Source organism: Cupressus sempervirens, chromosome 1 (assembly GCF_028749045.1).
Source record: "Cupressus sempervirens isolate cs-2001-9-10 chromosome 1, ASM2874904v1, whole genome shotgun sequence".
Lineage (NCBI taxonomy): Eukaryota > Viridiplantae > Streptophyta > Pinopsida > Cupressales > Cupressaceae > Cupressus > Cupressus sempervirens.
The window spans coordinates 834411797-834438148 of NC_143118.1; the positions used below are offsets into that span (position 1 = coordinate 834411797).

A 26352-nucleotide genomic window follows, 5' to 3' on the forward strand; every position below is an offset into this window, starting at 1 on the left:
CAACTTAAATACTACAACACAAATTACATCTTAAATGCACAAATGCAAAAGATAAAAGCATCACAAAGGCTACAAATTAACTCTTATCTTAAGCAAGTGATGTTGCCTTCAAATATAACCAAAGTCACAAAGACTACAAGATCAAGTTTGAAAATACAACGTTAACTATAAATATAATAAGTAGCTCAAGAATACAAGATTGGGTTCAAATCACCCTTTAGATGATGCTAGAAAACACAATTTTTTTATAGATAATGTCATTTGATCATAATTTTTGACAACACAAAGTTTGGAAGCAACTTGCCTCTTTTATTAACTACATTTTTCTTTTACATCCAAAATCATAGTTTTAGAGTGCTCACACAATTTGAAAAGTTTTGTTGCATTGTCAAAATATGTCTATTTAGAAGAAATGCTACGAGAAAAATGTGGGATATAATCCTAATTAAATTGTTGACTTATTCAACATTATAGTTGTATTTTAATTTGACTTGTAATGTGATTGCATGCGATTACATTTTACAACTTTTCATATAATGTGATTACATGTAACTGCATTTTACAATTCTACATGTCATTTGATCACATGTAATTAGAATTTATAACTTTACATGTCATTTTTCAAAGCAACATTACATGTGGTTTTTTAAAACAACATTGCATGTGTATAATTAAAACTAATCAAGTGCCTAACATGACATATACAACACCATCCTCTATTAAAGGTCTTTGTGTTTCTTCAAAACAACCTATGCTCAAAGTTTTCAAATTTGGCAAAGGTGCTTTGTCCGAGAATACCAACTTACATTGTTATAAGGAAATATAGAGAGGAGTACAATGGAGATGGAGTGAACAAGAGAGGAGGGATGAGATGGCATAAATAAATAGAGATATAATAGATGGAGACATATAAAAAGTGATAGAAAGAGATAAAGCAAGATAGATAGATGTAGCTAAACTAGAGAGAGGTAAATAATTATAGAAGACCACCCTTAAACACCACACACCAAGGGAAAAATTAAGTATATAAAATATAAGTCAAATTTTGAATATTTAACACTTTTAGTCTAGGAATCAAGCCTTAATATGTGATGTTTAAGCCGTTCAATTATAGAGATGTAGATGCAGTTATAAAAAGAACCCAAGAAAGAAATATAGAATTATTCTAAAATATAATGCCATTTTCCTCTATCTACCCCTCTCTCTCTATATATTTTTTCATAATTGATCTACTATAATCTTTGAGATAGGGTCGCCTTGTTCACTTGAATATGAAAGGAAGCTACAATTAAAAAAAAAAATAGACTCCTCCCAAAACCCTTGGAACTCGTAATAAACTACAATTTTACCTAACTCGTCTCTATATTTCTAAGATTAGGGTTTCTACGCGGATTATTGCTGTCAATCGAGCGGGTGAAGAGCGGCAGGTGGAGAGCGAGGAGGAAGAAGTAAAATGGTACGCGAGAAGAGTCATGTTGATGTTCTGTTTTTTTTTAATCTAGGGTTTTGTGAGATACTGACGAGTCCTGTGATTTTTAAGATACAGATTCTTGTGCACTTGTCCTGTACAATCGTTTGTTTTTCTGTTTTTCAAGTGATATTGTATGGTGATCAATATATTGATTTTGCAGCCGTCCCACAAGACTTTCATCATCAAGAAGAAGTTGGGGAAGAAGATGAGGCAAAATAGGCCCATTCCTCACTGGATCCGAATGAGGACTGATAACACTATAAGGTGAGTCGTTCTAATTTGGCTGCAATGAGGGGGTCTCCCTAAATGTCCGGATCTTTGCTGTAAATCTACCTTTTTAAAGTTTTTTATGTCTGTAAATTAGTGAAGGGCTATGTTACCAGAAACGAGAAACGAGAAACGTAACCACAACGTAAACGAGAAACGAAAATTTGAAAGGTTGCGTAAAAGAAACGTGTGTGTATATATATATATATATATATATATATATATATATATATATATATATATATATATATAACCAAATTAATTTATTTCTTAGAAATTAATTCTTAATTCTATCTGAAATTGTATTAATAAATTACTAATTCAATTGCACAAAAAAAGTAATAGTTGACTGTTACTAAAAGTAATTCTCTAGATTTTATAAAATCTTAAAAACTTTATAAAGAAATTTGATTAATAACACTCTATGTTTGCAAATATTAACAAAACTAAAACTACTATTTCATTAACAAGACTGAAACTGTTGCTTCATTAACAAGATTGAAACTGTTACTTCATTTACAAACTAAAACAATGCTGAAACTAAAATTAAAACTGCTGCCTGTTACATTCCCTATGCACCCTATAAAATATATCAATGGGTTTTTTAATTTATAACCTTATTCCCAGACAGCACAGAAATTATTAATATTTTTTAACCTTATTCCCACACAGCACAGAAACGGCCGTTGCGTGACGCGAAACCCATTTCACACGTCGCAACATGAAACGGGGCTTCCCCGTCACATATCTGGCAACTATGGTGAAGGGGTCTCCCCTAATAACAGAGGAAGCATTTTTGACCTACTTACTTTGAACTCAAATTTGTTCCTGATAAGTTTTAGTACTAACAGATTCATGAAATTATCATAGTACACGCTGGGTTTGTTGTTGAGCTCATCTGGATAAACTATGATTTGGCGTGTCAATAGTCTTCCTCAAATTTTTCATGTGAATTATGCATTTTTGCTCCCTGAGAAGGGGGATGTAACTAACTATATTTTCATAATTAGAAAAGTGAGTTTCCTATGCGGCCAGTTAACAGTAAAAGTCCCAAATGTTAAATTCCAGACACTGAAATGAAGGATTTTAATGACATCTATGAGACCAAAGTAGTCTAAAGGACTAAAGGGCTGCAGTACTAAGCAATTTCGCTATTCCTTTCCAATTCCAATCTTCTGATATGGATCTTAACCAAAAATCTAGCAATTTGCTTGATCTTGTGAGCTTCAAATAAACTATGCACATTGTCTGCCTTCAGGATGCTACATAGTACGTTCGGATGTTGTTGTATGCCATGCATTTTAAGAGAAAATGCCATTCCGTTTAAATTGCTACCGGCCTACAAAATATTCAAGTTCTTTCTTCCCAAGTGTCTTTGGGCCTCTTCTATCTACTCATCTTGCACCTAAGGTAATGAGATCCAGTGCTCAATTGTGCTACTAACAACCTTGCCTTACCTTTAATAGAAGCCCCAAGATATATGCTATTTTCGTCATGTTCCCTAGTTGGGTTGAATTCTTTAATGCAATAAGCCTTTTTCCTTCCAATGTTATCATTCCACACGGTACTCTGAAACTTCTCTCTGACAAACTTTTTTATGCCCACAGTCGTGTTCGGGTAGTCATGTTCAGGCATTCTTGTAACTTGATGTTCCATTTATTCATCCATTTAATGTTTTGCTTCATCCAAGTTTTTTTCCTATGGTTAAGAGCCTCTTCTTTCACAATTTTTGGCCAGTGACGGTCTTGCATGTTTTCAATCTTCTTTAAGTAGTAACTAAATTATCGTTAAAGCCTCTAATGGAAAGACCTCGGCTTTTGTCATAAGAATTTCATACGAAACATAAATATTGAATTTGAGATTGCTTGTGATTAATTGTTTTTGAATTCTCTCTATTTGTCTCCACCTGCATTTTGACATGCTACGCCCTCACACCTCGCAGCTATAAAGTATTACAATAATAGGTAAGACGTCTATTATTAGTTAATGGTTATCTTGTAAATATCTTAAGCTTTAGTTTGCTTTCATTTTTTGCTTTCTCTGGAATAGAATGTTTCTATTCTTTACGATCGTTTCCTAAGGAAACATCGTCTCATTCTTTTGTATAAATTGACCTTTCGGTTTCTGTTATTAATAAGCAAGTATTTACCAATTACCTCGTAATATGGTATCAGAGCATAGTTCTTAATTTTTTCGAAAATTATAATTTCTTTTCCGAAATTATCAGAGCCAATTTTCAAAATTATTCTGTGATTCTTGCTTTCTAAAAAACCTCAGATTTTCGACTAAGGTTTTTTTGTTGAGTTTTTTAAAAATCGCAACTGTAATAGTTTTTGGCCAGGTTTGAAATTTTTTTTCTTGGCATCCCGCTCGATTTGCATCTGTTTGGATCTTCACATAGTAATTTTCGCAGGGGAAAAGTGCATTTTTTCTGGAAAATCGTCAGAGATTTTACACCAAAAACAGCTCTGCGTTTTTCTTTAGAGGACTCGAATTTTTGGAAATCAGTATTCTACGTTTTTCATGGTCATTTTTTCCTGTGTCTGACCTCAAGGCGTCGGTTTTTTGACCTCCATACTGCCTTGACCAGCTTTAGTCGACTGAAAACCACCATTTTTTACAAGGTTCAATCTCCATGGCCGCCGATTGATATTTTGTTCGAAACCCTAATTTTTGCGGTCAAAAAAATATTTTGTTTGTAGATTCTTGGTGGGTTTTTCGAGAGCTCAACTGGGTTGTCCGTTTTTTTTGGGTGCCTCGATTTTCGAGCCAACAAATCCAGAAAACGACAGCAGATTCCTTTTGGGTTTTTCAAGCTCTCTTCTAGATCATTCTTTGATTCTTCTGGGTCTTTCGTATTTTTGCCTCGAAGAACGTGCCTTCACAGATTTTCGCAGTTTTTCATTGAAAAACGTGCCATGGCATCTCTAACAAATTTTCTGCTCGAGCATAATTCCAAATTCAATGGTCGCAATTATGGAACCTGGAAGCAGCGCATCATCGCAATCTTCGAATATCGAAACACCGATCAACTTGTTCTGGGTGTTAGGCAGCATCCGACTTCTTCGGGTCCTGATCAAGATACATGGGATCTGAATAATCGAGAGGAAGTAATGCTTCTCAAACTATCCGTAGCTGATGACCAGCGTTCTCAGATTCCATTCGGCAAGGCAGCTACCGAAATCTGGACACATCTAAAAGGTCTTCATGAGACTTCCGACAAGAGCAGAGCCTTCTTTCTGAAAAACACTCTGTTTTCTATTGTCATGGATGACTGCACCTCGCTCTAGGCACACCTGAATCGGATTTAGGAAATCCATGATCAGTTACTTGCCATTGGTTGCAAGATGGAGGAAGAGGATATTGTGGTAATCACTCTTCGGAGTTTACCAAAATCCTATGAACATTTTATCGAGACTCTTAACATCACATCTACTGGTGTTGATCTAAAGTTCACTGATCTCTGCACCCTGCTGCTTCATCAAGATCGGTGGAAACAACAGTTTGGTAGCAGCTCACGTTCCACCTCCACTGAGCAAGCCTTTGCTGCGAAATCCTTTCAGAAGGATAAGGGCAAGTTTCAGCAACCATCTCAACAGAAGTCTTTTGCTCCAGCATCCGATGGTACCAGAAAGAAGAACATTCAATGCAACTACTGCCAAAAGTATGGTCACATGAAGGTTGAATGTCGGAAACGCTTAGCTGCCCAGTCTAAGCAATCGGATTCGCAACCCAAAGCTAACAGTGCAGAGCACACTGAGCAGGCGGAATTTGCCTTTTACGCCTTCATGGCTAAAAGACCCGCAGATCATGTAAAGTCATTTGCCTGGTACATTGCTTCAGGTGCCTCTCGACATTTCACTCACCGCAGAGACTGGTTTATTGACTACCAGCCTTATTCAGATTCTGTTATTTTTGGTGGTGGAGAAGAGTACACAGTTGTCGGTAAAGGCAACATTCAGATTTAGTCTGTCGGGAGGAATCTCATATTCCTTGATGTGTACTACGTTCCAAGGATGGAACTAAATCTACTCTCAGTCAGTCAGTTGCTGCGACATTCTCCACACTTGGCAGTGGAAACAACAGTTTGGTAGCAGCTCCAGTTCCACCTCCACTGAGCAAGCCTTTGCTGCGAAATCCTTTCAAAAGGATAAGGGCAAGTTTCAGCAACCATCTCAGCAGAAGTCTTCTGCTCCAGCATCCGATGGTACCAGAAAGAAGAACATTCAATGCAACTACTACCACAAGTATGGTCACATGAAGGTTGAATGTCGGAAACGCTTAGCTGCCCAGTCTAAGCAATTCGATTCGCAACCCAAAGCGAACAGTGCAGAGCACACTGAGCAGGCGGAATTTGCCTTTTACGCCTTCATGGCTAAAAGACCTGCAGATCATGTAAAGTCATTTGCCTGGTACATTGCTTCAGGTGCCTCTCGACATTTCACTCATCGCAGAGACTGGTTTATTGACTACCAACCTTATTCAGATTCTGTTATTTTTGGTGGTGGAGAAGAGTACACAGTTGTCGGTAAAGGCAACATTCAGATTCAGTCTGTCGGGAGGAATCTCATATTCCTTGATGTGTACTACGTTCCAAGGATGGAACTAAATCTACTCTCAGTTAGTCAGTTGCTGCGACATTCTCCACACTTGGCAGTCACCTTCAGTTCACATCAGTGCACCATCACTGATCGGGCGACTAAGTTTACTGTTGCAGTTGGTCTTGAGGATCATGGTCTTTTTAGACTTATTGATTCTGGTGATTCTCAGGACTTAGCTATGGTTGCTCGGCGATCTTCCATCAGCACACTTTGGCATCAGCGATATGGGCACTTAAATGTGCATTATCTCTCACAACTTGCTCGGGATGAGCTTGTTCTTGGTTTGCCAGAGATTCAAACTCAACACCTTGGAGTTTGTGAGGCATGTCAGGCTGGGAAGCAACATCGCACACCTTTCCCCAGTGGCGATTCTTGGCGAGCTTCTCAAGTACTTCAGCTTGTTCATGCTAATATCTGTGGCCCTATGGCCACTCCTTCTGTTCTTGGTTACAGGTATTTTCTGTTGTTTGTAGATGATTTTAGTAGAAAAATGTGGGTGTATTTCCTTAAAAAGAAATCCGATGCATTTATTGTATTTTAGAAGTTTAAACCCTTAGTTGAAAAAGAGTCTGGGAAATCTATTATTACTCTTAGATCAGACAATGGGGGGGGAATTTTGTTCTAATGTTTTCTCCAGCTTCTTGGATACACATGGCATCCAACGCCAGTTCACCACACCCCACACGCCACAACAGAATAGTGTAGTTGAACGTCGAAACAGGACAATCACCGAGATGGCTCGTTCCATGCGTGAACACAGACATGTTCCGAAGCAGTTTTGGGCAGAAGCAGTTAACACTGCAGTTTATCTGTTGAACCAGTCACCCACAGTGGCGGTCAAAGGTAAAACTCTGGAAGAGGCCTGGTCAGGTCGCAAGCCCAGAATCAGTCACCTGAAGGTTTTTGGCTCTCTTGCTTTTGTTTGGATCCCTGATGCTTCACGCACCAAGTTGGATGCCAAGAGTCAGAAACTGATGCTTGCTGGATATAGCAGTCTTCACAAAGCCTACCGCCTTATTGATGTTGAGACATCTCGTCTCATATACAGCCGCGATGTAGTCTTTGATGAGCAGCGAGGACCATTCATGCCTGTTTCTCCTGTTCCTGATCCAACAGACCAGCCTATGCAGGTTCATGATTTGGGAGTTCGGCTTCCATTAGGTCCACCTGATGGGAGGGCTCCAGTAGCTCCTGTAGCTCCAGTCATGCTAGTGATACTTGTACAGACACCTCCGGCTTCTCCTGCAGGATCACCTCGTTTTGAAGATGCTTCACCTGAGTTTGATCCAGATTCTTTTGATGAGGATCCTGCTGATCAAACATCTCCTAGTACTACTATTGGTCATTCTCCTCTCCGGCCTAAGTGGTGGGCTAAGACACTTGTTGATCTTCATGATGATGAGCTCATTGATGGGAGAACTGCTCGAAAAAAGAGCAAAACTATAGATTTTGTTAACTTTGCTCTTATGGCCAACATTCATAGTGTGTTTGAACCTCAAACATATTCCGAGGCTAAAGGAATTCCAGAGTGGGAATAGGCCATGCAATCTGAACACCAGAGCCTGCTGAAAAATAACACTTGGGTCCTTTCTGATCTTCCCCCAGGGAAGAAACCCATTGGCTGCAAATGGGTCTACAAAATCAAATACAAATCAGATGGTACTTTGGATAAGTACAAAGCTCGTTTAGTGGCAAAGGGCTTTTCTCAGCGTCAGGGCATTGATTATGAAGAGACCTTTTCTCCTACTGCAAAGATGAGCACCATCAGATTAGTCCTAGCCATGGCAGCACAGTTTGGCTGGAAGGTCCATCAGATGGACGTAAAGAGTGCTTTCCTGAATGGTGATCTCCATGAAGAGGTCTACATGATGCAGCCTCCTAGTTTCAAGGTTGTTGGTAAAGACCATCAGGTTCTCAGATTGGTAAAAGCTCTCTATGGTTTGAAGCAGGCCCCTCGGGCATGGTACATCAAGATTGATACGTACCTCAGTGATCAAGGCTTCAAGAGGAGTTCTTCAGACTCAAATTTGTACATCAAGACTACTGACAGTGACATCATCCTTCTGGTTATCTATGTGGATGATCTGATCATCACTAGCAGTTCGGCATCTTTGATTCAGGGAATCAAACAACACTTATGCCAGTCTTTTGATATGACTGACCTTGGGCTCATTCATTATTGCTTAGGTGTTGAAGTTTGGCAACAGTCTTCTGGTATATTCATCTCTCAGTCCAAATATGCCAGGGCCTTGTTAGACAAATTCCGAATGCAGGATTGCAAACCTGCATCTACACCTATGGAGAAAGGTCCCAAGTTATCAGCCAAGTCTGATTCTCCTTCCGTTGATGATACTACGTATAGGGAACTAGTAGGCAACCTCATCTACCTATCTGCTACTAGGCCTGATATCAGCTTCGCAGTCAGCTATATTTCACGCTTTATGACAGCTCCTAAGGCTGATCATTGGATGGCAGCAAAGTGTGTGCTTCGTTATGTGAATGGCACTTCTGATTATGGACTTCTGTATTCTCGGAGTTCTAATCCTAAATTCAGTGGGTTCACAGATTTAGATTGGGCAGGCTCTGTTGATGATAAAAAGTCAACATCTGGATATGTGTTCAGTTTGGGATCCGGTGCAGTCACATGGACTAGCAAGAAGCAGCGGGCAGTTTCTCTCTCTTCTACAGAGGCTGAATACAAAGGGACTGTTAAGGCAGGATGTGAAGTTGTCTGGCTTTGTCGGATGCTTGGGGATATGCAGATGTCACCAGTAGGACCGACTACTTTGTTTGTTGATAACGAAGGTGTTATCAAGTTAGCACGGAATCCAGTCTTCCATGAATGAACCAAGCATGTGGATGTTCATTGTCATTACATACGACAACTGGTTGAAGACGGGACTATAGATCTGCAGTATGTTCCTACCACAGATCAGACTGCAGACATTCTCACCAAGCCTCTTGGTCTTGATAAGTTTGTCAAATTCAGAGGACAGCTTGGTGTGTTAGATAGATTAACCATTAAGGGAGGGTATTACAATAATAGATAAGACGTCTATTATTAGTTAATGGTTATCTTGTAAATATCTTAAGCTTTAGTTTGCTTTCGTTTTTTGCTTTCTTTGGAATAGAATGTTTCTATTCTTTACGATTGTTTCCGAAGGAAACATCGTCTCATTCTTTTGTATAAATTGACCTTTCGGTCTCTGTTATTAATAAGCAAGTATTTACCAATTACCTCGTAATATAAAGGACCATAGACATGACCAACAAACCAAATAGAGTCTTCTTGGTTTTCTAGTTCCATAGTTCTGCTGTCCTTCATTTATTTTGGAGTAGGAATGAAGCTTTCCAACCCCCTTGAATCCTCTTCGCTCTACAAGTCTCCTCATTGAGTTTATAATGGAAGTCAATCCTAAGGTACTTGTATTCTTTCACGGTTTCCAACGGGCTGCTTTCAAAAAGGATAATAATGTGTTTTCCTTTTCTCCTTAAAGAGAAAATCTTGACTTTGGTTTTGGTAATATTTCCCCGCATCCCAACTTCTTGGCAAAATTTCTCTAAGGCCTCTTGATGATCTCTCAACACTTAAGTCGTTTTTAATATCAAAATAAGATCATCGACGTACAGAAAAATCTTCACCACATCCCCTGCCAAATAAAGCCCCACCCCTTAGTTTTATCTAACCAAGTTTCAAGTTTATCAATGTACAACCCAAACAAGGTAGGGGATAAAGAACATCCTTGCTTAACACCAATATTACTTCCAAAACCTTTAGACATTCTTTCCTTAGTAATGATTTTGGCTCTAACTTCGTCATAAAGTCTATTCATTGCTGCTCTATACTCATCTCGAATGCCCAATTCTTTCATTTTGTTCCATAAGTTGTCTCTACGCACCGTGTCAAAGGGTTTCTTGAAGTCTACAAAACAACAGTAACCTTCTTCTCCCTGATTGTCCCATGCTCTCTCTATTATGTGTTAAAGAGTGATGCAATGATCAATGGTGGAGCATTTGTGTCTGTGTTGATAATAATTATTTATCTTTAAATTAACTAGAAAACACCAATTCCTAATCACATCAGACCAAGCAAGGGGTGAGAAGACGTCTTTAATCTAACTTCATTTAATTTTATTACTAGAGTAGTTGGCATCTCTTTCTATTTTGGAAAAAGACTAAATATGAACATTATAAATTAGTGTTCCAGGGGGATGCATCCCTTATGATTTTGAGATCGTACTCGTCATGAGGATGAAACGGGGATGCGGGGACCATATTTTGCTGTCCCTTTTTTGCCAAATTCAGAAACACCCTTGAAACGATAAATTTTTTTGGGTAGGAAACTTGGGGACGATCAACAGTACCGGGGATTGTCCCTTAGCCGTCCCCGAAACTTCCGGCCATCCCCTTGAGCCGTCCCCAAAATTGTTGGCTGTCCCCTTTGTTTAGCTAGTTGGGTAAAGGCAATACATCATAAAAATATGCTAACCATATTTGGTCCATTAAAACACTAAAACACTAACTCTTCTACTCATTTTAAGATTTGACATACTTGCTAAGAGGAAGAAAAAAACATATAGCAGCAACAATAGTGAGGAAAGATTGCATTTAGTATTTACTACTTACTATTTTAGTTGGACTACTCTTTATTTCATTCTGATTTCATGCATGATACTTTCAGCCTCTGGGCATTTTTGCTATATATGTAATATTGTTATAATGAAAGTACTTAGTATTTGTCATTCGATAATTTTCCATGTATTGATCCTCTAAAATGTCTATGGTGAATGGTTTATCAATGTTATGATATGCATACTTGAATTCCGTCTCTCTATATAAAAAAATCCCCTATGTTTTTAATCACTGTCCCCTGAGGTCTCATTCCCTAAATTTTGCCCTTGACCTGTTCGCATATCGGAAACATGTCCCTGTCCCCTAAAGTGTACTCGTCCCAGAAACTTTCCTAGAGCATAGTTAAAAATTCATGTTGAAGAAAAACTTACATTCAATATATTATTCCTTTCTAGTTGTTGAAAATCCTATGATAAAATAACTAATTGTTGGAGGTTGTCATATTTAAGTACCTTCTTTCCACTTTCAGTTCTAACTAATGTTCACTAATAATGGAAACACAAGTTATTGGTATTTATTAAGTTTGCTATTAGTGTAAGGTTTTGGAAACACATCAAGTTAGTGGTATCTATCAGGTTTGCTATTAGTGTAATGTTTTGAAAACACATCAAGTTAGTGGTATCTATCAGGTTTGCTAGTAGGGTAAGGTGATATTATTTTTCCCTAGAAACATTTGAAATGCTTCTGGTCAGTATCACCTCTTGTTTTATCGAAGGTCTTTGGTATGATGTGTCTAGAAGATTTATTCATAAGAGCTCTATCAAATATCTACCCTTGAAAATAATTATTTGCTTTTTTTGTCCGTCATATAAAACACATCACTATTTGTTTTGTATTTTATAACTAGACAATTCTAAACATGTTACAAAATTTAGTGTTGTTATTCCAACCGCATTTTTGTAATATTGTCTGCAAGAGGCATGCAAAATAAGTCCTGTAATATTTGTTCTGAGAAAATTCACAAATTAGTTAGTTATTTTTTGAGCCTTATGAGTCCAATCTCTTCTATCATGTGTAATGTAATCTGTTTTGAAGAATTAAAAAAAAAAAATTAAGGGTACATCTCATAGTGCTTGTAGTATTTCTTGAATTTACTATTGGCAAATGAGTCTTGTGCTTTATATGGTTGAATGACCTGAGATCTTGTGGTGAAATACAAGTAGGGTATGTAATTGTTAACTGCATTATTTCTATTCTATTTAATGTTTCAAAGTTTCTCACAATACGTTCTGGGTCCATTTTTCCTCTTCAGTGTTAGTGTGCCAGAGTTTATTTATTTTTGTTTATGTCAGGTTTAGTTCCTTTTAATTGTGTCAGTGGACATAACAAACCACCCCTTCTAAGAATTATATTGTTACGTTGATCTTCATGTCCAAAACTTGGTCTATCATCTAGTTCTACAATAAAATTTGCTTGCCATTCTAGAATGTTCAATTGATATACATGGATTTTAATAAGATAAAACTTGCATATTCAAATTTCTAGGCTCAAACACAATCTTTTAGGTTTGGACTCCTAGGTTTCTAAGGCATGGTATACACCAGGGCTTACTGTGAATTGCTTGTAAATGAAGATATTGATGTGTCCAGGAAACTGCCAGGTGTGGGTGTTGGTGCTTTCGAGTGTGCCGATATTTTTGGGTGTTGTGCTGGTGTGCCCATTGGCGATGCTATCCTATATTCTCCATTAACATAGACGTGCAATCTTGATGGGGTCCAAAATTTTGAATTCCCCTGGGTCTTTCCGTTGGCTGTGTATTTACTATTTACCACCTATTGCCCACGAGAAATGGTGGATTCCTTCTATAGTTTTCCTTAATCTCCTCACCTGTGTTTGTATTTGTTCTGGGCACCTATTTTTCTCTGTCTTTGATGCATGACTTCACTCCTCCATAATCCTTAGTCTCGATGTTGTAATTAGTATTTTAGTTAGTATTATTATTATTATCATTATATTAGTATTTTGTTATTTATATTTATAATTAATTATATTATATTATGTATTTTATTAATATTAAAATATATTTCAAATTTATGCTAGTTTTCATTAAATTAAATATATATAATATTTATATTTAAATTAAGATCAAATGTGTGTTGTAATAATATTATTTTATACATAATTATTCAATTTGTTATTAATTTAAATATTATTATTTTTTATAATTTATCGTTTATTTTATTATGTATTATTTGCTATGTTCCCCTGAGTTTTCAGGACAGGGGACAGCGGGACGGGTTTTCGAGAAGACAAAGTTTTCTGCCGATTTTTGGGATGGGGGGACGGCAAATGGGGACGACAAAAGTGACATTTTTGTTTAATTTTTTAATTTTTTGTGTTAAAAAATTGGGGATGGATACAAATCCCCAATGAAGTCCCTGGGGAGGATGTCCCAGTCTTCGAAACATTGGCTTTTTTAGGGGGGACATGTCCCTAGGGAATGCTGATTATTTGCAAATATAATAATTGTTTATTATTAGATCTTATGAAGATTTGATTACAATTTTTCAATTGGGGATATGGCAATAATGTTCATTGCCCAAGCTACCATACTATTCGTTGTCATTGTTGAAGTATCATGCTATGGAATGGTTTGTTTTTAATATATTTCTTTGCATGTATATATATATATATATACCCAAATGCATCCAATATCCAACAAAAAAAATAGCGAATCCAAATCCCGCATCAACATCAGAACTAGAATTGCTAAGTGCTGAATTATCTTCCCTATTTAACCCCTCTAATATTGTACTCTTGCTTCTAGGATACAACACCTAATGATCTTTGTAAACCCTTAAGACATAGATCATCATATAGACAGCGAGGCTTATACTGAATAAGGTAAAATCATGTAACATGAATGATGTTGGCCAATTGCTTAGTTATCTGCCATGCTGGAGCCTGCAGAAAACTTGACTATTTCTTGCTATTGAAGAACATCATTCTTCTTGAAATGGAAAGATCGCTTCATTGAGGACGGGTTTGCATCATCTTAGGTGTGAGACAGGTAGGTGGAAGAGGCCTAGAGAAGTAAGGGAAGAAAGAACTTGTATATCCTGTAATATAGGTATAATAGAGACATAATGCCACTCTCTCATATACTGTGCAGTGTATGACGATATCCATGCTGAGTAGGAAATCATTTTGAAGGTTGGCATCATGTATAGTTTATTTAACAAAGATAGTATCAACCAGACGAGTAGTAATCTAGTCAAGATTCATAGAGGGGATCAAACATTGAAAGGAATATGAAGACAGTAAGCCTGTTATCCCTTGGTCCCTTACACTGATTAGTCTTGTGGACATCATGAAAATTATTCATTCATGCCTAGGTGTGATATGGACTCTTCTTTGGCATATTGGTTTGCCAATACATCTCTCTTCATTTGCAACAAAGATTATACAGTAGACCCAATATGGGATCTTAGAAACATGCTATGAGTGCCATAAAATTGAAATGAAATAAATATATTCAAGAGTTACATCAGAAGTCAAATTGGCACCATTGCCAACGTTTTATACCAAATCATACAGATAGATTCAATAGAGTGCAGTCGATTCTTTGAATTATTGATACCTAATATGTTTGGTTTGAACTCTTTGAAGTGTATATAACATTTGTAGTATAAAAAATAGCTTCAAGCTGGATTATTTCATTTCTGAATTGAGAGATCATGAAAATAAAGTATAATAACATTAACATATCATTAGTCGAGCAATCTAGAGTTTCAAGGGAAGATTTTTGCCTATATAGTCTTGACATTCCTGGACTAAAAAAACATCTTTTGGGCTCTATTCTTTATAGTCTTCATGTCTAATTTAACCATCCTAGCTTTTCGTGTCATAGGGTTTGGTGGATTTCGTGAATGAAATTCAAAATCTAATGAATCTCTAAAACACATAGTTACATTGCCTTGGGTGATGGGGGGACAATAGAACAAGGGGACAAGTTTCTTGGAAGGGGGGACAAAGGGGCCTTAATTTGGGGATGATGGGGGGGCGAAAAGGGGATGGTGGCAGGGGACAAGAGGGGTTGTATATACTATACGTACGGTACTTTAAATGCTAGTTATGAAAAGATGTATTGCAATATAATATATAAATATGTAATAGAGTAAATACTTGAACATTGTGTTGAATTGGAACATTGAACATAAATAGTCGAATCAGCAAATAGTCAACATTGGCTTGTACCACCATCCTCGGTGGATGTGGCAGAATTTGGTGGTGTCATTGGGTGTCGTTAGGGATAGGGGAACGAAGTCTCCAAGTCCGCGATATGTCCCCATCTCTAGGACATGGGGCAGATAGGAGGGGACGCGTCCATGTGTTACTATGCTATTACACTTAAAAATTGTTTCCATTTGCTTAAAATTTGTACAAAAAACTATGTTAGTTTTTTTCAATTAGAGTATGTTAGAAAACATGTTTTCAATTAAAGTTTTTGCAGGCTCCATTGTAGGTTCCCGGTTTTTCAAAATCATCCTGCAGGATATAGATGTTTTTGTGACCTATCAAATGACTTTTGCAACTCTAAGCTCTCGGTTTGAAAAATTGTCCATGTCTTTTGTATTTAAGCAGCAGGCATGACTCTCAATGACACATGTCTCTTGAAGCTATTTTCAAACATTCCTGAAAATAAAAAATATGTATGGGTCCTTCATATAGTTCAATAAAGCACATAGATGAGAGTTCTATTAGTACCTGATCTAAAACTCATTTTTTATGTTTTGCTCTAACCTTTTCATTTATTATTTTATAAACTTCAATATATTGAAATTTATTTATTGTTTTAAATTTAATATAATAAAAACTTAATGTTTTAAGATATTTAACTTAGTGTATTAATTATAAATAAATCTAATTGAATATATTTAGTATTTGTAATATTCAATTTTTTTAATAAAATGTATTAATGGTTTATTTCAATGTTCTAAAAATTACAGGGCATATTTTTTTCTTCCGAATTGTTTCTCATCAAATTTCATCCAAATTTTGTTGTGTTTGAATTCGAACTCCAACCTTGTTTTAATGTTCTAAAAATTACAGGGCATATTTTTCTTTTTCCAAATTGTTTCTCATAAAATTTCATCCAAATTTTGTTGTGTTCGAATTCAAACTCCAACCTTGTTTTAATGTTCTAAAAATTACTAATTTTTTCTCATCAAATTTCATCCAAATTTTGTTGTGTTCAAATTCGAACTCCAACCTTGTGATATAGCTAGTTAGTGCGTGTGTATATATATATATCAGTTTGAGAAATGCTCATGCATCTGGACAAATTTCATGAATGTGACCATTGGTTTATTTATGGTCACCTTGAAGCTGTCTTACCCTGGATAGCGTTGCAAAATATAGTATGCATGTTTGAACTGGAAACTAATGTTACAATGACGTATCATCCAAGAATTTTTCTAGAAGCATCAATTAGCTTTGATTTGAATCTTGCAGAAAGATCTGTTGCCAGTCAGGTCTCTAGAGTGATTTATGCTTGCTTAGATCGATTGTTTTGGAAGATTATTGGTTTTTTAGCTTCTTATCATTTTTTCAGGTTTCCTTTCATCTAGACACTTAGTGCAGACCATAATAATCCATTCCCTAATATGGTTTTTGTTAACCCTCCCCATGAGCTTGGTCATAAGAGCCTGATTACTCATGCTAAGATCATTGATGCCACTTTGCTAACATTTTCTTGACTCTTAGGGAAGACGAGGGAATTTGTACTTCTGTTTTTTCCTATTTTACATTGCCACCAAAATGATCTAATACTGTTCAGACTTTTAAAAACTTTTCTCTTTAATCCAGACAAGCATCATCCCCATTACCAAGGATAGTTATTTCCTTTTCCATCCAACAAATTTTATCTGCACTTCAGCTGGAAGAGGGTTCCATGGATTTCTTTCATCTTCCTTTGAATATGGAAACATCGAGGCTAGCAGTCACTCTATATTCTCATCCCAACTGCTTGGTAAGGTGACTCTATTCAGTTGGCCGAATATTAAGGAAACTAACCTTGGGCTCTCTCCTGATAACTTTCTGATGGAAGCCTTTTCATAACTGCAAAATATAGGATGCAAGGTGAAGAGTGATATGCATGAATTGTAGGTGTGTATATTGGAATCCTTTCTACAGAGACATGGGAACATTTAGTCAGCAAACTTTTTGAGACATTTGAGAAGACTTCTAAAGCCTCTGCCACTAGGATATAATGATACGGAGACATCACTGTTGGTCCCCTCCCTGCCATTCCCCAATTAATGCAAATTGGTGTTTTGAGTTTCAGCATGCACTAATCATTAATCTTGATTTTCAAGGAATTGATGGAATGATGAAGATGGTTTGTACAGGTCAAATGGAGCACCTTGTGTTAATTTGTAGGCCACTATGCTGGGCTCTGTTGGTTTGTAGTTGACATTACACAGAACTCCTGACCTGCCATATTCTTAAACAATGCCAATGTGTGGGCCAATAAAGTAGTCCCACAGTCTCACCTGGTAGTTGAAGTGTTTATTGAGAAAGAACAATGACCTTTGGTGCCTGTTGAACATTGGTTTATTAGGCAACATGATGCAACCCCATATGATCAAATAAATAAAAGTGCCCTCAAAAATCTGTATTTAGTTGATTCCATGGGCTGCATTAACCTCCTGTGTGGTGAGGACTGGAAACCAGTTGCCTATATGTGCTGATGGGCAACAATCAGCTTGATTTGATTCTCTAGTGTTCAAATATATGAAATTGAATTTGGTTAATTGAAGTAGCAGTGAATGAGTGTGTAATGCAAGCTAGAATTTGCTTTCCTTAATGGGACGTGAAGCTTTTCCAGAACCCACTTAACTCAATCAATGTCTTGCAAAGTTATGTGCGATAGCTCCGCTAAGCAATAGGGCAACATATTTGATCTTTTTCTATACATATTCAAATGGGAGACAACATTCATGTACTGATTTCATATGGAGGTTTTAAAGACTCCTTAGGTTTGGGAATTGGCTTCACCGATAATTTCCAGGACTTCAAAATTTTTTAGATGCATAAGAGGTGCAGAATGGGTGTCACGAATTTGTCAACCAGGGATTTAGATTTCCCAGAACAATCTCAATCCAACTGAGAGGCTTCCTTTTGTAGTCCATAACAGGTACCAGCTCTATTCATCTTCAAACCTGACAGACAAGGAAGTATGCAGATGTTTATTGGCACATCCATTGTATGGTAATTTTGAATTCTAGTTTCTAATAGGCAGGTTAGTCAATCGGGGATTGAGCATCGTGACTTGTACATGTCCAGGTGTCCTAGGATGGTTGGAACAAGGAGTAGATTTGAAGCTGCACAAGCGATGTTACTTGCAGTTTGTGTTGCACTTGTAATTAATAAATGAAAATAGTTTGGTTTTTGGAAGTCATTGTTTGTTCATCAGGGAAGCTTTTTATTATACAAAAAATAATTGATACTAGTTGATGTCGAATGTAATATTATACGAGGAAAGGTCAAAGAGCTATTGACAAATTTCTTAAAATAGTGGAAGACCGTTTTGATGCCAACAGGAAGGATTGCTTGCTTATGGTTAAGAGGAATACAAAGTGCATTAAACAGGATATTGGAGCTAAAGGAGAGCTTCATGCATATAGGGAGCAGCAAGAAAAATGGCTAGTAGATGCAACAATATATCAAGCTATCACACAAAGCTAAGTTACTGGTTCGGGTTTGGTTTGGAGTTCAAGAACCGGTTCGCAAGTTTGTCAAAATTTTGGAAAGGGGTTTGGCTTTGTTTGGGTTTGTTAGTACAAAAACATGTCAAATATAATACACACACACACATATTTATGAAGCATTAGTTAAAATTAAAATTTAGCACAGTAAGTAGCATAAACACATTTAAACAACAAAAACACCATAAACTTGTAATCATGGTGATCATACCATCATATGGTATAACATCAAAGTTTCAAAACATAAAAAATAAATCATAACATCAAGCTCAAGTATCATTGTTTCATTTTCATAGTTGAACTAATGGAATAAAAGTCTATCAATATTCTAAGTTCTTCAATATTCTATAATAGAATTCCTAGAAGATGGGTCAGGGTTTGCATAACCATTATGCTCTAACACCACACGAACCTACAAGCGAGAGAACAAAAAATTTATATAGTAAATTTACTCATCCATAGAAATGTGAACATTACTAAATTTCCTTTGCACTGTAATGTGCCTCCATTGGCTATCATGACATCAAAACAAGTTGTGGATGCCAAAATATCATTAAATTTTGCAAAAAAATCTGATTTTCGCAGTCCCCAGGGCCCAGCAAACAGGTGGGTTTGATTTTCCTGGCTTGGTCTGCCTGGGTTCGAACTTGTTTCGAACCCAATTGAACCTGCAGTAAAAAAAAAGCACCCTGCCTGAACCAGAAGTTCGAACTATTACAATAATAGATAAGACGTCTATTATTAGTTAATGGTTATCTTGTAAATATCTTTAGCTTTAGTTTGCTTTCGTTTTTTGCTTTCTCTGGAATAGAATGTTTCTATTCTTTACGATCGTTTCCTAAGGAAGCATCGTCTCTTCCTTTTGTATAAATTGACCTTTCGGTCTCTGTTATTAATAAGCAAGTATTTACCAATTACCTTGTAATATGGTATCAGAGCTAAATACTTATATTTTTTCAGAAAAATTTATAATTTCTTCTTGAAATTATTTGTTTAAATTTTTCCAAAATTATTTCAGCTAATTTCTCCAAAACCCACCTAGGGTTTTTCTGCTTGGAGAAATTCCCGAATTACGGGTCTGCAAATCGCGTGGAAATCGTGGCCATTTTTTAAAAACTCGCATTTTTGGGGTGAAAATCTGCATGTTTCTATATCAAATCTTCATGCTCTTAGCCGTCTCAGTCTGTCATCGTGCTCTGTGAAGCAGATTCGACCATTTTTCATCAATAAATCTGAAGTTTTTTCAAGCTTTTTTCAGCTAGGGCCGTTTTTTTCGAAACCCTAATTTTTGGGGTCGAAATTTTTTTTTGTTTGCAGATTCTTGGTGGGTTTTTCGAGAGCTCAACTAGGTTGTCGTCCGTTTTTTCTGGGTGCCTCGATTTTTGTGCCTCGATTTTCGAGCCAGCGGATTCAGAAAACGACAGCAAATTCCTTCTGGGTTTTTCGAGCTCTCTTTTGGGTCATTCTCTGATTCTTCTGGGTCTTCTGTATTTTTGCCTCAAAGAACGCGCCTTCATAGATTTTCACAGTTTTTCATTGAAAAACCTGCCATGGCATCTTTGACAAATATTTTGCTCGAGCATAATTCCAAATTCAATGGTCGCAATTATGGAACCTGGAAGCAGCGCATCATCGCAATCTTCGAATATCGAAACACCGATCAACTTGTTCTGGGTGTTAAGCAGCGTCCGACTTCTCCGGGTCCTGATCAAGATACATGGGATTTGAACAATCGAGAGGCAGTAATGCTTCTCAAACTCTCCGTAGCTGATGACCAGCTTTCTCAGATTCCATCCGGCAAGACAACGGCCGAAATCTGGACACATCTAAAAGGTCTTCATGAGACTTTCGACAAGAGCAGAGCCTTCTTTCTGAAAAACACTCTGTTTTCTATTGTCATGGATGAGCGCACCTCGCTCCAGGCACACCTGAATCGGATTCAGAAAATCCGTGATCAGTTACTTGCCATCGGTCGCAAGATGGAGGAAGAGGATATTGTGGTAATCACTCTTCGGAGTTTACCAAATTCCTATGAGCATTTTAACGAGACTCTCAACATCACATCTATTGGTGTTGATCTAAAGTTCACTGATCTCTGCACCCTGCTGCTTCATCAAGATCGGTGGAAACAACAGTTTGGTAGCAGCTCCAGTTCCACCTCCACTGAGCAAGCCTTTGCTGCGAAATCCTTTCAGAAGGATAAGGGCAAGTTTCAGCAACCATCTCAGCAGAAGTCTTCTGCTCCAGCATCTGATGGTACCAGAAAGAAGAACATTCAATGCAACTACTGCCACAAGTATGGTCACATGAAGGTTGAATGTCGGAAATGCTTAGCTGCCCAGTCTAAGCAATCAGATTCGCAACCCAAAGCGAACAGTGCAGAGCACACTGAGCAGGTGGAATCTGCCTTTTATGCCTTCATGGCTAAAAGACCCGGAGATCATGTACAGTCATCTGCCTTGTACATTGATTCAGGTGCCTCTCGACATTTCACTCACCGCAGAGACTAGTTTACTGACTACCAGCCTTATTCAGATTCTGTTATCTTTGGTGGTGGAGAAGAGTACACGGTTGTTGGTAAAGGCAACATTCAAATTCAATCTGTTGGGAGGAAGCTCATATTCCTTGATGTGTACTACGTTCCAGGGATGGAACTAAATCTACTCTCGGTCAGTTAGTTGCTGCGACATTCTCCACACTTGGCAGTCACCTTCAGTTCACATCAGTGCACCATCACTGATCGGGCGACTAAGTCTACTATTGCAGTTGGTCTTGAGGATCATGGTCTTTTCAGACTTACTGATTCTGGTGATTCTCAGGACTTAGCTATGGCTGCTCGGCGATCTTCCATCAGCTCACTTTGGCATCAGCGATATGGGCACTTAAATGTGCATTATCTCTCACAACTTGCTCGGGATGAGCTTGTTCTTGATTTGCCAGAGATTCAAACCCAACACCTTGGAGTTTGTGACGCATGTCAGGCTGGGAAGCAACATCGCACACCTTTCCCTAGTGGCGATTCTTGGCGAGCTTCTCAAGTACTTCAGCTTGTTCATGCTGATATCTGCGGCCCTATGGCCACTCCTTCTGTTCTTGGGTACAAGCATTTTCTATTGTTTGTAGATGATTTCAGTAGAAAAATGTGAGTGTATTTCCTTAAAAAGAAATCCGATGCATTTATTGTATTTCAGAAGTTTAAACCCTTAGTTGAAAAAGAGTCTGGGAAATCTATTATTACTCTTAGATCAGACAATGGGGGGGAATTTTGTTCTAATGTTTTCTCCAGCTTCTTGGATACACATGGCATCCAACGCCAGTTCACCACACCCCACACGCCACAACAGAACAGTGTAGTTGAACGTCGAAACAGGACAATCACCGAGATGGCTCGTTCCATGCTCGAACACAGACATGTTCCGAAGCGTTTTTGGGCAGAAGCAGTTAACACTGCAGTTTATCTGTTGAACCGGTCACCCACAGTGGCGGTCAAAGGTAAAACTCTGGAAGAGGCCTGGTCAGGTCGCAAGCCCAGAATCAGTCACCTGAAGGTTTTTGGCTCTCTTGCTTTTGTTTGGATCCCTGATACTTCACGCACCAAGTTGGATGCCAAGAGTCAGAAACTGATGCTTGTTGGATATAGCAGTCTTCACAAAGCCTACCGCCCTATTGATGTTGAGACATCTTGTCTCATATACAGCCGCGATGTAGTCTTTGATGAGCAGCGAGGACCATTCATGCCTGTTTCTCCTGTTCCTGATCCAGCAGACCAGCCTATGCAGGTTCATGATTTGGGAGTTCGGCTTCCATTAGGTCCACCTGATGGGAGGGCTCCAGTAGCTCCTACAGCTCCAGTCTTGCCAGTGATACCTGTACAACCACCTCCAGCTTCTCTTGCAGGATCACCTCGTTTTGAAGATGCTTCACCTGAGTTTGATCCAGATTCTTCTGATCAGGATCCTGCTGATGAAGCATCTCCTAGTACTACTGTTGGTCATTCTCCTCTTCGGCCTAAGTGGTGGGCTAAGACACTTGCTGATCTTCATGATGATGAGCTCATTGATGGGAGAACTACTCGAAAAAAGAGCAAAACTATAGATTCTTTTAACTTTGCTCTTATGGCCAACATTCACAGTGTGTTTGAACCTCAAACATATTCCGAGGCTAAAGGAATTCCAGAGTGGGAACAGGCCATGCAATCTGAACACCAGAGCCTGCTGAAGAACAACACTTGGGTCCTTTCTGATTTTCCCCCAGGGAAGAAACCCATTAGCTGCAAATGGGTCTACAAAATCAAATACAAATCAGATGGTACTTTGGATAAGTACAAAGCTCGTTTAGTGGCAAAGGGCTTTTCTCAGCGTCAGGGCATTGATTATGAGGAGACCTTTGCTCTTACTGCAAAGATGAGCACCATTAGATTAGTCTTAGCCATGGCAGCACAGTTTGGCTGGAAGGTCCATCAGATGGACGTAAAGAGTGCTTTCCTGAATGGTGATCTCCATGAAGAAGTCTACATGACGCAGCCTCCTGGTTTCAAGGTTGCTGGTAAAGACCATCAGGTTTTCAGATTGGTAAAAGCTCTCTATGGTTTGAAGCAGGCCCCTCGGGCATGGTACATCAAGATTGATATGTACCTCAGTGATCAAGGCTTCAAGAGGAGTTTTTCAGACTCAAATCTGTACATCAAGACTATTGACAGTGACATCATCCTTCTGGTTATCTATGTGGATGATCTGATCATCACTGGCAGTTTGGCATCTTTGATTCAGGGAATCAAACAACACTTATGCCAGTCTTTTGATATGACTGACCTTGGGCTCATGCATTATTGCTTAGGTGTTGAAGTTTGGCAACAGTCTTCTGGTATATTCATCTCTCAGTCCAAATATGCCAGAGCCTTGTTAGACAAATTCCGAATGCAGGATTGCGAACTTGCATCTACACCTATGGAGAAAGGTCTCAAGTTATCAGCCAAGTCTGATTCTCCTTCCGTTGATGATACTACGTATAGGCAACTAGTAGGCAGCCTCATCTACCTATCTGCTACTAGGCTTGATATCAGCTTCGCATCAGTCAGCTATATTTCACGCTTTATGACAGCTCCTAAGGCTGATCATTGGATGGCAGCAAAGCGTGTGCTTCGTTATGTGAAGGGCACTTTTGATTATGGACTTCTGTATTCTCGGAGTTCTAATCCTAAACTCAGTGGGTTCACAGATTCAGATTGGGCAGGCTTTGTTGATGATAAAAAGTCAACATCTGGATATGTGTTCAGTTTGGGATCCGGTGCAGTCACATGGACCAGCAAGAAGCAGCAGGCAGTTTCTCTCTCTTCTACAGAGGCTGAATACAGAGGGACTGTTAAGGCAGGATGTGAAGTTGTCTGGCTTCGTCGAATGCTTGGGGATATGCAGATGTCACCAGTAGGACCGACTACTTTGTTTGTTGATAACGAAGGCGTTATCAAGTTAGCACGGAATCCAGTCTTCCATGAACGAACCATGCATGTGGATGTTCATTGTCATTACATACGACAGCTGGTTGAAGACAGGACTATAGATCTGCAGTATGTTCCTACCTCAGATCAGACTGCAGACATTCTCACCAAGCCTCTTGGTCTTGATACGTTTGTCAAATTCAGAGGACAGCTTGGTGTGTTAGATAGATTAACCATTAAGGGAGGGTATTACAATAATAGATAAGACGTCTATTATTAGTTAATGGTTATCTTGTAAATATCTTTAGCTTTAGTTTGCTTTCGTTTTTTGCTTTCTCTGGAATAGAATGTTTCTATTCTTTACGATCGTTACCTAAGGAAACATCGTCTCTTCCTTTTGTATAAATTGACCTTTCGGTCTCTGTTATTAATAAGCAAGTATTTACCAATTACCTTGTAATACGAACCAGTTCGATCTTTTGCTGGTCCGGGGAGGAGGGGGGGTTGGGACGAACTGTGGTAACCTAGACACAAAGTAAATGCATTTTTTACACAGCATAGAGCTTGAAATCAGTTCAAAGCCCTTGAGACATTTTAGTATTGCATGTTTAATGGATTGCATGGGTCATTCAAGATACAAACTTGTGTCATGGTTCTTTTCATCCTCTTGCGAACAGACAAGTTAATTTTTGGGTGTGTTGTTGCCTGATCGATGTTGTAAGTAGTCCTAATGAGACATAGGTAAAGATTTCCTTGAACTTAGTCTTCTGTTCAATGTTCTAGGTAGTCCTAATGGGAACATAGGTAGGAAAGATGCATTTGAAAAGTCTGTCATAATCTATTGTATCATTGGGGCATAGTGTTCCATATTTGTTGGAATGATGATTAGGTGTTTAAAAAATTGAGCTTGCCAATTACTGGTGATAATGTTGTTGAAGAGATTGTGATAAATTTTGAAGAGGATAAAGGATGTTAAGATACATTTGTTGAGTTGCAAATCTATCAAAATGAGGTCAAGAATATTGTTTTTTTAACAAGTTCACTGGTTTGTGCAGGTGGCAAATTTGCCATCTACCATGACAAGTTCTTCTAGACCATAGTGTAAATATGTTACCTGGTCAAATTGAACTCGTATTAAAGTAAATATGGAGTGGAATGTAAAAAATTCTCTTTTTTTTTTCCCAGTTTGTGGCTTGAGCTTTTACCATTTTTAAATTTTTATGGATGAGAGGTTAAAAGGACATTGTATATTGCTTATATTGCCATCCTAAAAGCGTGAGGGGTGGGGACACATGTGCATGGTGTTATTTACTCTTAATATTGGAGCAAGTGTACTTAGGAGTGGTAGTTTGTTCATGATGAGAGTGCAGTTGCGAGTGGTAGTCAAAGTTTTAAAATTTTGAAGGTGTTCATTGTGCTGTGGTGACGTAAACATTTGTATTCAACCTTTGCATACTGTTGGAGTGATTTACAACACAATTACAGGAAATTTTTGTCTTATTCTTTTGTTATCTTGAGATGATTTAGGTTTTGTTGATTCGACAACTTTATACCATTTTTTCATGTTTTCATGAAATATAAGCCCTAGCCTTTTTGGGGTTCACTTTTAGATTTGATGCTAATACCAATTTGGGGTATTTTTGCAGGTACAATGCAAAGCGCAGGCACTGGCGGAGAACAAAGCTTGGTCTGTGATGCATGTGCCATCATAGTGCTAAAGTAGTAGTTATATGGGGATTCTCATACCTTGGCTATTTTATGACCATGTTATTGTTTAAGGTGTGAAGCGTCTGGTTGATTCTATTTTGAGTTTGTTGTAAAGCTTCAAACAAGATTTTGGTTTAAAGCTTCTAACAAAATTTTGGTTTTATACGGTACCAGCTGTTTTTTTAACCCAATCAATCATCAAGATTTTAAAGTGCATTGTTGCTCAAGATGTGTGTTAAGAGAGCCAATGTCCTTTTTTAAATTAACGTTTGTTATGTTTACTATGATGAATTATGCTGCTAAAATTTGAACAAAAATTGAGTTCAATGCGCTTCAGTATTTGCCTGTTATTTTCTTGTAAATTTGGAAGCATCTTTTCTTGTAGTGTTGCTTTCTGTGACAGCATCTATATTTCTCTATTCCAACATTTTATGCAAAATCTTAAGTCGTAGTTGCATATCTATGTTTTTAAACATATGGGAGATGAGTTGATTCTCAGAGAGTGGACAGTTTTGACAACTCGTAAAG

General features: G+C 37.9%; 1 protein-coding gene across 1 annotated transcript; it reads left to right on the forward strand.

Annotated features, from left to right (window-relative positions):
• Positions 1-1220: 1220 nt before the first annotated feature.
• On the forward strand, positions 1221-26151 carry LOC149580441 (large ribosomal subunit protein eL39z/eL39x). The gene is made up of 3 exons (XM_089790909.1): positions 1221-1456; positions 1632-1735; positions 25764-26151. Exons 1-3 carry the CDS (start codon positions 1454-1456, stop codon positions 25810-25812), a joined length of 156 nt encoding a protein of 51 aa, XP_089647035.1. The 5' UTR covers positions 1221-1453; the 3' UTR covers positions 25813-26151.
• The last annotated feature ends 201 nt before the right edge of the window (positions 26152-26352 follow it).

Bases quoted from the DNA above. Each gene is read 5' to 3' on its own strand.
- LOC149580441 (XM_089790909.1), top strand. The intron at 1,736-25,763 runs GTGAGTCGTTCT...GTATTTTTGCAG, and splicing joins AGGACTGATAACACTATAAG to GTACAATGCAAAGCGCAGGC.